This window comes from Neurospora crassa, linkage group IV (assembly GCF_000182925.2).
Source record: "Neurospora crassa OR74A linkage group IV, whole genome shotgun sequence".
Classification (NCBI taxonomy): Eukaryota; Fungi; Ascomycota; class Sordariomycetes; order Sordariales; family Sordariaceae; genus Neurospora; species Neurospora crassa.
The window spans coordinates 1700389-1713888 of NC_026504.1; the positions used below are offsets into that span (position 1 = coordinate 1700389).

Here is a 13500-nt window from a genome sequence, read left to right on the forward strand (position 1 = left end):
TCCCGAGCGGCGCCCTGCACGGTGCCAGCCGACATTGGATGACCACTAATTCCCCCCCCTTTTGAACCCTAACCCTTTTTTCTCCTCGGAGTGGACCGAAGAACGACATCCCCCAACTTCCTCCAACTCTCCAAGTCCCCAACCTGCAGTGGTTAGTCGTTTCGGACCCAACACTCAACCATCAGTACTCTGGACTGGGACCCTTTGGCCTTCTCTCCCCTGAACTCATTGACTAAAGAAGTTACTCATAGGAAACTCGTCATAACCCCAAGAACATGTCGCTGCGAACTTGGATCTCCGCTCCTGACTGAACAAAGATAAATCGATCTGTGTCCTGATGCACCGACCACTACCCACCGACATTTGCTCCTCCCAAACATCGTCATTAATCTACTTAGCTACTATTGGATCTCAAGCAGATCACGAGAGGATAGACGTATTCCACTTGATTCGGTCCTCATCGTCACTGTGTCGTTCACACAATGCACAGCTGCTTACCTAACTGTTGGGTACAGAGGCGCATGAGGGGCCCTCGGGCCTTACCGCTCTGCTTCAGGGGCAGTAGCAATGCAGGACGCTAAACTCTTAACACATGATTTCTTGTTCATGCAGAACTCACGTTGGTCACTCGGCGTATTAAACGTCATCCTGATTTTTAAATCGCGCAAAAGAAATTGAGAGTAATCTGGAAATGGCCTTTCCTTCCATACCTGTTTTTTTGAATTGAATTTTGCCACAAAGTTTGCCAAAAAGGATCGCTGTTCGGAAGGCTCGATTCGCCAACTGGCTTGTTCTTACCTCTAAAATGTATCCCAAGTCTATCTTAGCGTACGAGCCGCGCACCTGCCTGGCGTCACCGCATCATGCTCTTTCGATGATTCCTGCGGCAAGCGCATTTGACTGGGATGAACCTTTCATCTCCTCAATCGGAACTCGGGCTGAGAATCTGAATCGATGCCATGGGATGGTAAGTACAAGTCAGTGGCTTCGGTTGAACCTACCGCTTTTACACTCGTTTCCCCCTCATAGTGCGGTGATGTTTTCTTGAGCTGCCGGGCAATCAAGCTTACATGTCTTCTCGACGGCTCGTCACACGCGTATTTCTGCTCCCTGTGCCTCTTAGACTACCATTGTTTCTTTTTTTGCCGTCGATTAATGCCCGTCACATATTCTTGTTGTCTTTCACGGAAGAAAGTTACACGTCGAAGGATGGGATGTTTGTGTGGAAAGATATGTGTTTGGGTGAAGCGTTTGGCTCCTATTGTGTTATCGAAAAGACAGCGATGTTGAAAACAGGAAGAATATGTTAATTTGATAGACCTTGGCTGAAGATTAACTGCTCAAGTTTTTGACCTCCCAGACGCTGGGCCCTCGAAGCAAAAGGGTGATCCTCTTGTCCGTGATTGTTCAAGGAACAGTCATCCAGCGGAATGCACCTGACGCCGCCTACACCGGCATCACTTTCGATCCTCCGATCTCGCAGCATATCTGAGACATTTCACTACTCAAAATGTTAAGATGCCTATCTTACAAGTTCCTTTCCTCATCTAACGTGTGTCAGTTGACTCAATGAAGAGATAGCAAAGTGCTGTGGTTACTAGTGTATCTAGTGGCCAGCACCGGTCGCAATCATCATGTCCATGCCCAATTCTACAGTCCCTGTGCTTGAAGCCGCTGAAAGCTTGACCCTTCCCTCGAACGAGAATACGAAAGCCTCAACCGACTCTCAGCCTCAGTCCGTTCCCACTTGCTCCGAATTTCCAACAGTCCAACACTGCCACTTGTTCAAAAACCTTCACAAGACAAAACCTCCTCACCCGTCAACGCCCTCGGCGCAGTGACCTTGAAATTCCCATCCCGAAGCACCTTCCCCTCCCCTCTCAGTTAGCTCTCTCACTCTTTTCCCTCTCTCTCTATCTCAGCCACCCCTTTTATTTCACCAAAACCTTGGATCCAAATAGGTAGGTAGGTAGGTAGGTAGGTAAGTACTCACCTTAATCTCCCAAACAGGCAGATCCCTTTTCAAGGATCTGCAAACTCCCTCCTCAAAAGATGACCAAGTCTAGTCGGATTGATGTTGAACATTGCTCTAGGGTAAACAATGGTTATTCCAGGAGTGTCAAGACTGGTGGATCCACTTCGTTCGTGATTGGCAACCGCAGTTCCACGCTCGTGACTATTGATAGAGTTGGAGGTGATCACACTTGCTGCGACTGTGGATGCGAAAGCTGCTTCGGCTTCGGCTTCGGTTTCTTGGCCGTCGACGATAGGAGGTGGAGCCCTTGAGATGGGAGTTGTACCGTTCAGGTTGTCGTCGTTGTTGTTGTTGTCGTTGTTGGTTCCGTTAATGGTTGTGCCGCTAGTGCTGGTGGGAACTCCGTTGATGCTTGTTTGAATGATGTTGGTGCTGTTTATTGTGATTCCACTGATGTGAGTTGCCGAGATGGTGGTTCCGGTTATGTGGGTACCGGTGATGGTGATGTCTCTAACATGGGTGCCGTTGATGGTTGTTCCCGTGATGACTGCCCCTGTTCCTGCTCCTGCTCCTGAGGCTCTGATGTGGTTGGAGGGTTGGCCTGAGCTACCGGTTGCGGCTCTGTGGGCTGGTGAGTGTATTTGTACTTCTTCGGTTGTATTGCTTTCGTCGAGATGGTACCCATTGGTGAGGTGGCCGTTGGTTGGAGGATGACCATTGATTGGGGGATAGTCAGTGGCTGATGCAATGAGTCCTGCTACTTCTGGACCTACCTCTATGGTATATGCATCTGCGGAGAGACTGCCCATGGTTGTGTTGTTCCTGATTGACTCAGACCTGGTGCTATGCGGCATGATGAATGCTGATTACTATAATCGTGATTTTGACAGCTGAATACAACATCTTGGCTTTTATAACATCAGGCAAGTATTATATGAGCAGAAATCAAATTCACAGAGCTCCTACTCCTTTGTGTTTTAATTAACACACTCTTGGTTTGTTTCTTTGACAATAGTGAATACTCTCATATTATCTGCGCGTCCAAAATACGAGACAAGCCCATGTGGCCCTTGGATTTTGCACTCCCGTATAATTCGCTCTGCATCAACGAAGATACGCTGTTACATTCATCCATTGCTTCCAATAGAAATATTGATTGGAGCTTCTCCGTGTGATGTTTGTGCTAGGCTGGCATCGTGAGTAGACACTGCTCTTTGAGTGACGTAGGGGCTTAGGAACCTCCTTGCCCTTCTTGTTAATCTGAGTCTTGGAAATGTCATCTGGCTCAAGTCTGAGGCAATGAGTCAAAGGTGAAAGCGAATCATGCATTGTTCTGAACGCACCCCTGCGGTTCCCTCCAAGCTTTCCGCCGAGAGCTGATGGTCTTTAGTGGATCATTATAGGCGCTGTTCTTCAGCTCACATTGATTTTCTCCCTCGGACACGGCGTGCAGCCATACGAATCAGAATCCAGACATTTTCTCAACATATCGTTCAATTTTCCGCACAATTGCTGGCTGCTTAGCCTCTCTAGCTGTTTACCATTGCTCTTCTTGACGATGAGCAAGCCGGACTGTACCGTGTCGAGGAGTTCATGGAGAAATTCGGTACATTTTGGGTTGGCATGGAGTTCTTCGATGAACTGTGGAAGTGTGTAAGTAATCACAGTGTTATGACCTTGCGGGAAGGGATGTGTAGCTGTTGGTTTGTTGGCAGCAAGTGGAGCGGGAAGAGGGGGCAATGATTCAACAAAGTAGACGAACCTTGGTAACCTGTGGCTTTACAATTGCTTCCATCTCTCTGTCAGGGCTATTCAAGCTCTCCTTTATCGTAAAGAAGGTGTCTGTTTTGAAGGAGCACCACGCCTGGTCAACGGCGCTCCGTGCATGAGTAAATTCGGAGAGGAGCCTCCAACCGCCGATCAGCCAGGTAACAAACTCAATGTAAAGACAACCCAACGTCCACATATCATATTGTCGCCCATGGCCACCGCCATCGGGTAAGTCAATTTCTGGGGCGCAATAGCATCTCGATACCATAATGGTTCCTCGGATCCTCGACATGGTGCGCTTGGTGCTGATAGCAGCAAGACCGAAGTCTGTAAGTTTCAAAGTTCCGCCTTGGAAGGCTGATGATCCAGTTGGACCTTCGTTTCTGTCTGGAAACCACAAGATGTTTTCGGGTTTGATGTCGCCATGATATCCGTATCGATCACACTGGGAGGGGTTCAATCCAAACGAATCATATTTGTGAATCGCAGACACTCCCTGAGCGATGCCGTAGCATTGTCTTGCAACCCACCGTACGGTGTCGTTGTCCAAGTTGGGACTCGGGTTTTTTAACCGCCAATAGCCGTCTAAGCTGGCCTCTGCCCAGGGGAAAACCAGGTAAAAGCTCTGTGATTGCTCGTAGGTGGCCAGGAGAGAGATCAGATGCTGATGTCTTTCGTTGCTGAATTTCTTGAGCACATCCACCTCTCTTAGAAACAGTGCTTTGTCTCTAGAGTGTAGTTTCTTGATTGCAAATTGACATGCGCAATCATTGTTTCTTTTCGGCATGGCGCTCGTTGGGCCAATAGCTGTGATAGCATTGTGTGCAACAGGAATAGCCCAGGGGCACTAATCGGCATCAGCGCTTTCTTGCTTCTTGACAACCCAGAGGCAGGTACAATTGTGTTGTCATTGCACTTACCAATCTTTCGTGGAAGGTATGATGGTCAGCATGGATCTTGACCCTGAAGACTCGTCCGCCTCCACCTGCGAACTCGTATTCCTCGCTTGTGCCTTCTTCATCGTCGCCAAGAAAGGGAAGAATGGTTTTTTCGGGTAGACGATAATGAAGGACACGATGTTTGATGCTCGGCCGGGCCTTTCCGAAAAAAGGAGCCAAGGTTGTCCACTGCATCTCTTCGAATTGGCTCAATAAAAGGCAGCCCCATCGCTCTGGAAAGCACTTCAACCTGACCTCTGGTGCTTCCCAACGTCGAAGATCGTATATACCGCCATGGCGACGGTATTTTGCTTTGAGCGGAAGATCCGAATCATTGACGTTCGTTTCCAAGAACTTGACAATCGCCGGCACCTTGTCCAACATCACTAGTATAGCAAAAACTTTGCGAAAGGATTGTACCTCCCCCTTTTCGTTGCCGTTTGACGTTTTGCAGGGTGTTTCAGTGCAGATCATTCGCGCAAACTGGGATATTTTGTCAAGGTCGTAGTTGTCAAGAGACTGCTGTCTTCGGAGTTCCTCCTTGACGGTTCTGAACGTGATGATGGTCGAGAGGGCGGTTGCTGGGAAGAAACCTTTTGCGAGAGGGGTAGTGCTGTTCTTTCTCTGTAAAGCCTCGAATAGCCGATCTTGAAGTAATTTCCTTGGCCTAGCGAAAATCCTGCTTTCACCAGACACCAGCGGAGTTTGAACCCGGCTGTCTGTTGTACGCGCGCGGCCTTCATTGTACATACGTTGACCCAAATCGCTGATTTCGCTGGGCTCCTGGTGTATGCCAGACGCTCTTACTGTTTCCAGAACAGGAAGTCCACGTCCCCGGAAGGGAGCAGTTGCAACGCGGACATGATGGATGTTACTGAAAGATGTGTAAGGTTCCGATAGCATTTGCTGCTTTGAACGAAAGTTAGTGGGGTCCTCCAAAGATGAGATACATTTTTCTTTGGAAATCACAACCCATTGACGACATACCGATGGAGCTACCAACTCTTCAAACGATTCCTCAATCTCGGGTCTCCGCTCGTGGTACGACTCATTGCGCCAATCGTCGCTGAGTCGATGCTCATTCTGATCATCTTCCTCAGCTGAGCTACCAATATCGCTCGGTGATGGTGAAACCCAGTCGTCATAGTCAGATATGTCGGAGTTGAGATAGCTGTACGAGCCTTGACTTGGTTGAATGACTAAACTGGCTGGCAGATCTTCTCCATTTTGTTCAAGTGTAGAGTCAATGGCAGCTGGCTGGATAATGCGGACAATGGGGTTGCTAGCAGAACCCGAACTCAGAGCGTTGTGTACTGCGTCAGAGGTGCTGTTGCTGTCAGCATCGATGCAGTACTCCGATAAATCTTGACTGCCAGAAACTCCAAGCGAGAAGGAAACGGCTCGCCCTCACCTATGTGGCACACTGTTAGAAGCCTCCATGACATGTGATTACGGTGAACGCCAGTCGGATGTTGTGAAAGCCTGTGTTGATGCACATGGGGACAGGTTGTAATGCGAACCAAGCTTTAATGGTCTTTCGATACCGTATCTTCAGAAGCAGGGCGTAGGTTGCCTCCAAGGAATAGCCAATGCGAGACATTAAGTCAAAGGAGGCTGAGAACAGACATTACTGCTATTCTTACAACAAGGCGTTACTGGTTGGATCACAGCATACAACTCAGCTTGTCAGGGATGAGTGGCAGGTGGTTTCTCGTAGGTTACATGGCCCATTGCCTGACCAGCTTGACGGGGCAGGCGTCTACCCAAAATGGAAAAACGGGAAAACGGAATGTTGCTCACGAGGCTTAGGCGGCCATGTAGATCGTATGAAATGCGCAGATGTGTGGACGGTGGCTTTTGCTCTCGATTCGTGTTTCAGGGTGGCATTACATGGCCCCCAGCCTGTTATCCCGACTTTCATCGTTTCGGTGAGAAGGGCGATGCCAATTGGGTAAGGCGCCTCGCAAAGCCTTTGCGACAGAGGCCTCTTGAATGTGAGGTCCGGTAGTGTCCATAAGGCCAGAGGCGGAAGAGCTGAATAAATCAAGTGCAAAAAGACTTGCACTGACTCAAGAGGTTTGGTCTCGCTCAAAGCCGGTCGTCCTATGCGGCAAAGGCATAGCGTAGACGCCTTGTTAGGCTTTCTCCGAGCATGTCAGACTACAATGAGCTGCCTCCAAGGGATAGACTCTTGAAATTTAGCGTCCGTGAGATATATAAGCTCTCTAGTCACGATGTCTTTTCTCTGCTCCAGCAACACCAAGAACAACCTAACTTTAACGACATCGTATCATCTCACATACACGCCCTATCACGCCAAACAAAGAGTCGCTGGAGTAACGAAAATCCTATATTTCAAGATACACTAAGTAACACCAGAGTCAGCAATGGAAACACTTGACATCAACTCGGCTTCTGAGTGCAACAAGCATAACGATGGAGATAACAATGAGAATGTGGAGGGTAAACCTGAGGTTTCCTCTGGCAATCAAGGACAGTCTTTTGTCTATCAAGAACTGCCGGCGAGGATAACAAATCCAGTGAAACTGGCAGCATTGCTCAGGACGCAATTTGGGGTCGGGAAATACGAGGTATCGGTGAGTAAATGCCTGGTTTGACTGATCCACTGGCTCGCAAACTTACAAATACGGTATGTTTGACAGATGATTCGAAGTGTCTACAACGTTGGCACTCCCAGAAGGCTATCTTTGACAGAAATATCACTGTGTAGAGGGCTGTGACGAGGATGGATTTCGGTGTACCGGTGGACAGGTTCGAGGCACTCTGCATCCATGTCAATAAGCTTTGATTCCTCCCTCCAACATTTCCTGTCTTGGTCCGCGCACCTTGTCTGTAGTACCTTTTCAATCTTCATCTGTACAGGCCAACACATCGAAAGAAATTGAAGGGAAAATCATGACTGGTGGCCTCCTTTGTGCCTACCTCCTGCATAAGTCGAGAAGGAGCAGGCTCTCGAAGCGCCGTGGCTTGCGAGCCTGCGCGAAATCATGCATGCCAAGAAAATATTGGAAGGCTTCGAGTTGGGGGAAGGGGGGAACTTGCAGTTCATTGCTACTCTAGAATCATGGGGCTTTCTAGTGCAGCGAACCCAGCAGGGAAGGTGTGGTTGCCTTCAGTTGTCTTCGTTCGCCTTATCTGCTATTGCCGTTGGGGTGATGGCTTCCACTTGGCTGCCTCTTCAGCCTGTCAAATACTGAGAAGATTGTATCAGTGTCTTGTCATCAGGCTGAGTTTTGTGATCGGCCTTTGGCATCAGGAACAGTTTTTTTTTTTTTTCTTTTTCCCGTTAAATCTGGAGGGAATGGGGAAAGTAAATCTATAAGACCCATGCGGTGCCCCCTAGCGTGATGTCGACAGGATGATACACGAACAGTCATCCACAGCCCTGCGCACCTCTATACAAAACATGGCTTGATTCGATTCACTCACTATTCGACTTCGCAATATGGATCAATCCACCGCCTCTACTAGAAAGCGTCAACGGAGCTTCTCGGAGACCGATCCCCACAGCCTCGCTACTTCAGTCGTAGGCTTGGCCTTGAGACCGACATACAAAAGACTCCGTCTGGACGACAACTATGTCGACCATCTTGGCAGCCAAGCAGCAAATGCCGAAGAGGGCTTGCGATATTCGTTCTCGGGCAACCTTAATCACACTCATTACCCTGCTATCTCGGTCAGCGATGCAAGTGGAATGAACGACAATGGCATGGGTTCTAGTGACTCTGAACCAGACGACGCCAGTTTGTACGAAGAACTGGAGGTGAAAGGCCTGAGCGATCAGATCCAGAACAGTCTTGTCAGAAGTCCGCTACAATACGGACGAGTTTTCCTGCCAGAAGGCGTCCTAGATAAATTGCTCACAAAGGACGCGGTCCGCCACGAACTCTTGCGCAATGAAATCTACCTTGACCCCCCCAAACTCGACACCATGGTTGATTTCATTGTGCCGGGCGCAAGAAAGTTGTTTGCAACTGCTTTACTCACTGGGCTCGACTACAAGAAGCTACATGCGGCCCTCAACGAGTTCTTGAGGAAACCCATTGACGACAGTTCGTTGCCACTCGATGAACAGAAACTCGACGACCTTCTGGAAAAGAAACGGGGAAAGCCAATATGGCGGACTGACGTCAACATCAACGCTTTTCTGACCCAGCAATGGGCTTTCCTTGCGCCAACCTTTCCACCGCCACCCGGACCTCATGTGATGGAAGTCTGGGGACACACAGTTCTCCCATTTATTGACAGAAATGAGATCGTCGATGATGTGGGTGCCTTTGGGGCTGTGTATGAAGTTACCCCCCACGAGGCAAACATTACCGATGTTGGCTTGAAGGTGAGCAGCTCAACGATCCCATCTTGTAATCATTCAGCACACCAAAGTGAGTAACCCGCTGATAGCGCAAAATAGGGGTCGCGAATAGCCGTCAAACGTCTCAAATTCCAACAATCCAAGGATACTCCTGAACGGCGCGAAGGAGAGGTGGCGTGGATCAAAGAAGTTAAGATACACCATGAAATAGCCCAAATGAACCACCCTCACATCATCGACTTCATTTGTGCAATTCATGGTGTCATTATCGACAGGGGGCCGGAACATTTGCTTTTGTTCCGCTGGGCTGACCAGGGCAACCTGAACTCATTTTGGAGGAGCCACCCAAATCCGAGAGTCTCAGCATCCCTTGTTCAGGAAATAATGATACAGTTTCAGGGACTCACCGAAGCACTCTACAAGCTGCATACGCCTGGAAAGAAAGGTTCTTATCGGCATAGTGATATCAAACCGGACAACATCCTCTCGTTCAGTACGCCAGGCCGCATGTCCTCGGACGAACACCCAGATATTGGCACGCTTAAACTGTCTGACCTTGGGCTAGCTAAATATCACGTTGAGGCTACTGGTTATCGGCATCAAACAAGTGCCAAGTACACAACGCACAGATATCAAGCACCTGAAGCCGTGACTGATGAAGATGGTGCAAGATCAACGCGGTACGACATCTGGTCGATGGGATGTGTCATGCTGGAGTTCGTCATCTGGCTACTCTACGGAAACGAGACCTTGAAGCGGTTCAACGTTCAGATCACCACCAAATCTAGCGGGTCCTGGTTCATGAAGAAAGGCCAAACTGCAAAACTGCATGATACCGTGGCACAGACAATGAACTTCATGCTGGAAAGTGATCCGGAGTGCCAGGACGGCACTGCTGTAGGCGAACTCATCAGACTAGTCAAAGAAAGACTACTAGTGGTTCACCTTGGGCCGGATACGAAGAAGCTCCAGCGGGTGGAAACCTTCAAGGGTGTCGATAGCACGGTCAATGACATTCCCAGCATTCAAGTGGAACAAATCGAAGATGGTTTCGTTTCACAGAGAGGGGACATGGACACCAGGATTGCCCAAAATTTGTCTGCAGTGGGCCGTGCCACTTCCGAAGAGCTTTTCGGTGCGATGAAGAGGATTGTATCCATTGGTAAAGAGAGTCAGCACTACTGGTGCACGGGGCAGGGTGATCGTGCTCAGATCACCCAAGAATTACTGAAGGTCTTGTCCACCACGAACAGAACCAGACCATCGAGAGGTGATTCATTTCTAGCCCCTCCGAGTGCGGGTGGAATTGGTAACAATGGCGGTCTTCTACCTCCAAGAGAAACACGAAGAGAGCCACAGGTACTGGACATACCTGATATAGTTTTGCCTTCGACGCAGACCAAAAGAGTATGTATTCCTGTTATGCACACTGTTCATCCGGGGCTGTAATAAGGACCCGACTAACCACAAGTTCCCCCAGATTGGCACGGTACGTAGGCTATAGCACCCACTTACTGAATTCATGAATTATCTGACAGCAACTGACTGATTCGATGTCATATGCCGAGATAGGAGGTCAGTAAATTATTCCTGCCCATAAATCAAGTTGTATTGTTGCTGACAATATGCAGTATGTAAGTGGACTTGCTCCATAACATCTTCATCCTCAGGAAAGCAGCATAACATGTTCGCTAATGCCGTGATTACTCGTAGAGGGTAAGTCAAGAAGGGTCCTTGAATTGGTGACTGTTGTATGTTGATGAACCCTTCTCACTCCCATAGGTAGTAAGTCTTCTCCTTTATCCCGTTTTGGTCGTTGAAGTGGCGCTGACAATGTGAACAGGTACAGGTGAGCCAGTTCCGTTATCCAATCACCCATGACAAGAACCCTGAGCACGGCTCAGTATAGCCGGAAGCCCAAAGTTGGCGCTCGGAAACTGCTATGGCTGGGCTGATACCTACCCTGTTTAACTTGCCAGCATTCCTCCTCCCTCCAACCTCTTAGATTCTTTGCTTCCCTTCGCGTCATGTGAGGATAGGTGATGAAGAGCAGGATGCATGACTGGCAACAGATATTGACTTTGCTCCTTAGCTCGATCGTACGATATACACTGTCGACAATGACTTCGCACGGATGGCAATTTCAGCCATGGATACCGATGGATTATGGCCAGAGTCCGCATCAAAGTTATGTGTCAACTGTAAAAACATGAAATTCTTCGAACAGGGGTTTCAAATCGAAGACACCTGGGGGGATCTCAGGAGGAACCAGGAGACCTGCGAGTTCTGTGCTCTGCGATGGGATGTATGCGTTTCCTGGGATCCGAGAATGACTCGGCTCATAAAATTCAGCTGCGAGGAATCGATGTTGCGTCTTAACGACCAGACAACACCCGTACTCTCTCTCTGCCGGAGCCCAGGTAATTATTTTGAACAATGTCCGGCACGCGAAGGGGACCCGGATCTTTGCTGACCTTTGCGAAACAGAAACGCAGTTGGAAGACACCGTTAAGATTGGCCTGCCGGGCCTTACGGTATCTGAAGACCAACACTTTGCACTTTTGCGAGGATGGCTAAGATACTGCGACACCCACCATGAATGCAAACCGTGGCCGGGTGCTCCTCTTCCAACACGCGTCCTTGACCTTGGAACCATGGACGATACTACCATCCGTCTGCGGGAGACGCAGAAGGGTGATTCCTTCCGCTACATCGCACTCTCCCATTGTTGGGGAAAGCATGAGCATTTCTTCACCACCGCATTGAATCGCCGAGACCACATGAGAGGAATCCACGTTGATAACCTTCCCAAAACCTTTCAACATGCGGTCAAGACCACACGTGGGCTGGGTATTCGGTATCTGTGGATTGACTCCATGTGCATTATCCAAGGCCCTGGCGGAGACTTTGACAAGCAATCCGCAAAGATGGAGGACGTGTTTAGTTCCGCCTACTGCGTGATCGCTGCAAGCAGTGCGCGCGGACAGGGAGACGGTTTTCTCAACCCCAGGAGAAAGTGCGATCACGTCAAGGTCGTCAATGAAAGCGCAAAAGGGGCAGTGTATGTGTCCCGCTTCCGTGACGATTTCAAGGAGCACGTCCTCAACTCCCCGCTTAGTGAGCGAGGATGGGTCTTACAAGAGCGCGCCTTGGCGAGGCGAACCATCTATTTCACGGAATGGCAGACATACTGGGAGTGCGGTGATGGAATTAGATGCGAATCGCTGACACGGATGGATAAGTATGTGAATCCCCAGTTCTACAAAATGTCAGCGCGCGAGTTTTGGATGCGTGATGCTAACAGAATCCATCTAGCAAACTTATCTCCTACCTCGGTGATCCCAACTTCCCATCGAAACTCTCTGGCGCTGGCAGCAACCGTGGTGAGAAAATCCGCTTTTACGAGGACCTGTATCGACACTACAGCCGTCTCAACCTCACCTGGAAGAAAGATCGGCCAGTGGCCATCGCTGCACTTGAGAGGCGCCTCCATCGAGATCTCAAGTCCTCTGGTGAATTCGGTGTCTTTGATGACAGCCGCAGTCTGCTACCCCGGAGTCTCCTTTGGCAGCGCGGCGCAGAAGTCACGAGCCTCAACAAGATCAGCTTTCCACCTGACACGCACACACGCCTACCCACCTGGTCATGGATGGCTTACGATGGTGGCATTGACTTCCTTGACCTGCCACTAGGTGAAGTGGACTGGGACGTCAGCGAGATCCAGGGGAATTGGACAATACACCAAACCCTTGACATACAGCGTGGACCTCAGCAACAGGAGGTCAAGGAGACGGAACTGAGTGCCAAAACGAGGAGGTTCAAGATGGGAACGACGGGATCAAGGGAGTTTGATATCATATACGACATCCCCAACCAGGTGTCGAAGGAGACCGCACTTCTGAAGTGTGTGCTGGTTGGAAAATTGAGGAACAATGACGTGCCGAAAGAGAAGACTACGTACTATGTTCTGGTTGTTGTTTTGCGGGATAGTTCGCTGCCGACGGAGATGTACGAAAGAGTAGGTGTCGGAAGGATGCTTGGCGAATACATCGATCTGGACAATTCGCAGCCGGGGAATTGGGTCAAGATCAGGTAGACGCAAGATTGGACATGTCGTTCTGAGTGCTGGGCAGGCGGTTTTCCCCCCTCCTTAGATTGTCACCTTGACTTTAGAATTTCAAATTTCATAATCGTTAATCTCCTTTCCGTTGCTTGGTGCGTACATTTCGAGTGTCTAATTCAACGTGCAAGCGTGAGTGACCGAGTTGTCTGGTATGATGATGTGATGAGGCAGAATACGACATGTTGACCGTCGAAGTCTGGAAGGACACTCATCAAGCTCATCGCCTTCAGCGTCGTTAACAGGGCTGGAAACAGATGCTCAAGATAATCAGAGATCAACATGAACGATGACAAAGTTCTGAATATGCTTCCGCTCATGCCAGTTTGATGAATGGAGTGTGAACACCAAGTACCTTTAGCTC

At 49.3% G+C, this 13500-nt stretch overlaps 3 protein-coding genes across 3 annotated transcripts; 1 reads left to right on the plus strand and 2 right to left on the minus strand.

The window, feature by feature from the left end:
* Window positions 1–2022: 2022 nt before the first annotated feature.
* NCU06581 (hypothetical protein) lies at window positions 2023–2829 on the minus strand (the record flags this gene model as incomplete). Its single annotated transcript, XM_956848.1, has 1 exon — window positions 2023–2829. The coding sequence occupies one exon, from the start codon at window positions 2827–2829 to the stop codon at window positions 2023–2025; it is 807 nt and encodes a 268-aa protein (XP_961941.1).
* Window positions 2830–3320: 491 nt separating this feature from the next.
* NCU06582 (hypothetical protein) lies at window positions 3321–6154 on the minus strand. Its single transcript, XM_956849.2, has 5 exons — window positions 6095–6154; window positions 5671–6010; window positions 4666–5466; window positions 3738–4190; window positions 3321–3616 (listed from the first exon to the last, which is right to left on the minus strand). The coding sequence occupies exons 1-5, from the start codon at window positions 6121–6123 to the stop codon at window positions 3389–3391; spliced, it is 1851 nt and encodes a 616-aa protein (XP_961942.2). The 5' UTR covers window positions 6124–6154; the 3' UTR covers window positions 3321–3388.
* A 1832-nt stretch (window positions 6155–7986) lies between these two features.
* On the plus strand, window positions 7987–13134 carry stk-44 (serine/threonine protein kinase-44). Its single transcript, XM_956850.3, has 5 exons — window positions 7987–9040; window positions 9116–10423; window positions 11244–11321; window positions 11512–12257; window positions 12332–13134. Exons 1-5 carry the CDS (start codon window positions 8150–8152, stop codon window positions 13110–13112), a joined length of 3804 nt encoding a protein of 1267 aa, XP_961943.3. The 5' UTR covers window positions 7987–8149; the 3' UTR covers window positions 13113–13134.
* The last annotated feature ends 366 nt before the right edge of the window (window positions 13135–13500 follow it).

Bases quoted from the DNA above. Each gene is read 5' to 3' on its own strand.
- stk-44 (XM_956850.3), top strand. From the start codon at position 8,150: ATGGATCAATCCACCGCCTCTACTAGAAAGCGTCAACGGAGCTTCTCG. The intron at 9,041-9,115 runs GTGAGCAGCTCA...AGCGCAAAATAG, and splicing joins TTACCGATGTTGGCTTGAAG to GGGTCGCGAATAGCCGTCAA. The intron at 11,322-11,511 runs GTATGCGTTTCC...ACAGAAACGCAG, and splicing joins TCTGTGCTCTGCGATGGGAT to TTGGAAGACACCGTTAAGAT.
- NCU06582 (XM_956849.2), bottom strand. From the start codon at position 6,123: ATGGAGGCTTCTAACAGTGTGCCACATAG. The intron at 5,467-5,670 runs GTATGTCGTCAA...GGCATACACCAG, and splicing joins AAGAGTTGGTAGCTCCATCG to GAGCCCAGCGAAATCAGCGA. The intron at 4,191-4,665 runs GTAAGTGCAATG...AACCCCTCCCAG, and splicing joins ATACCTTCCACGAAAGATTG to TGTGATCGATACGGATATCA.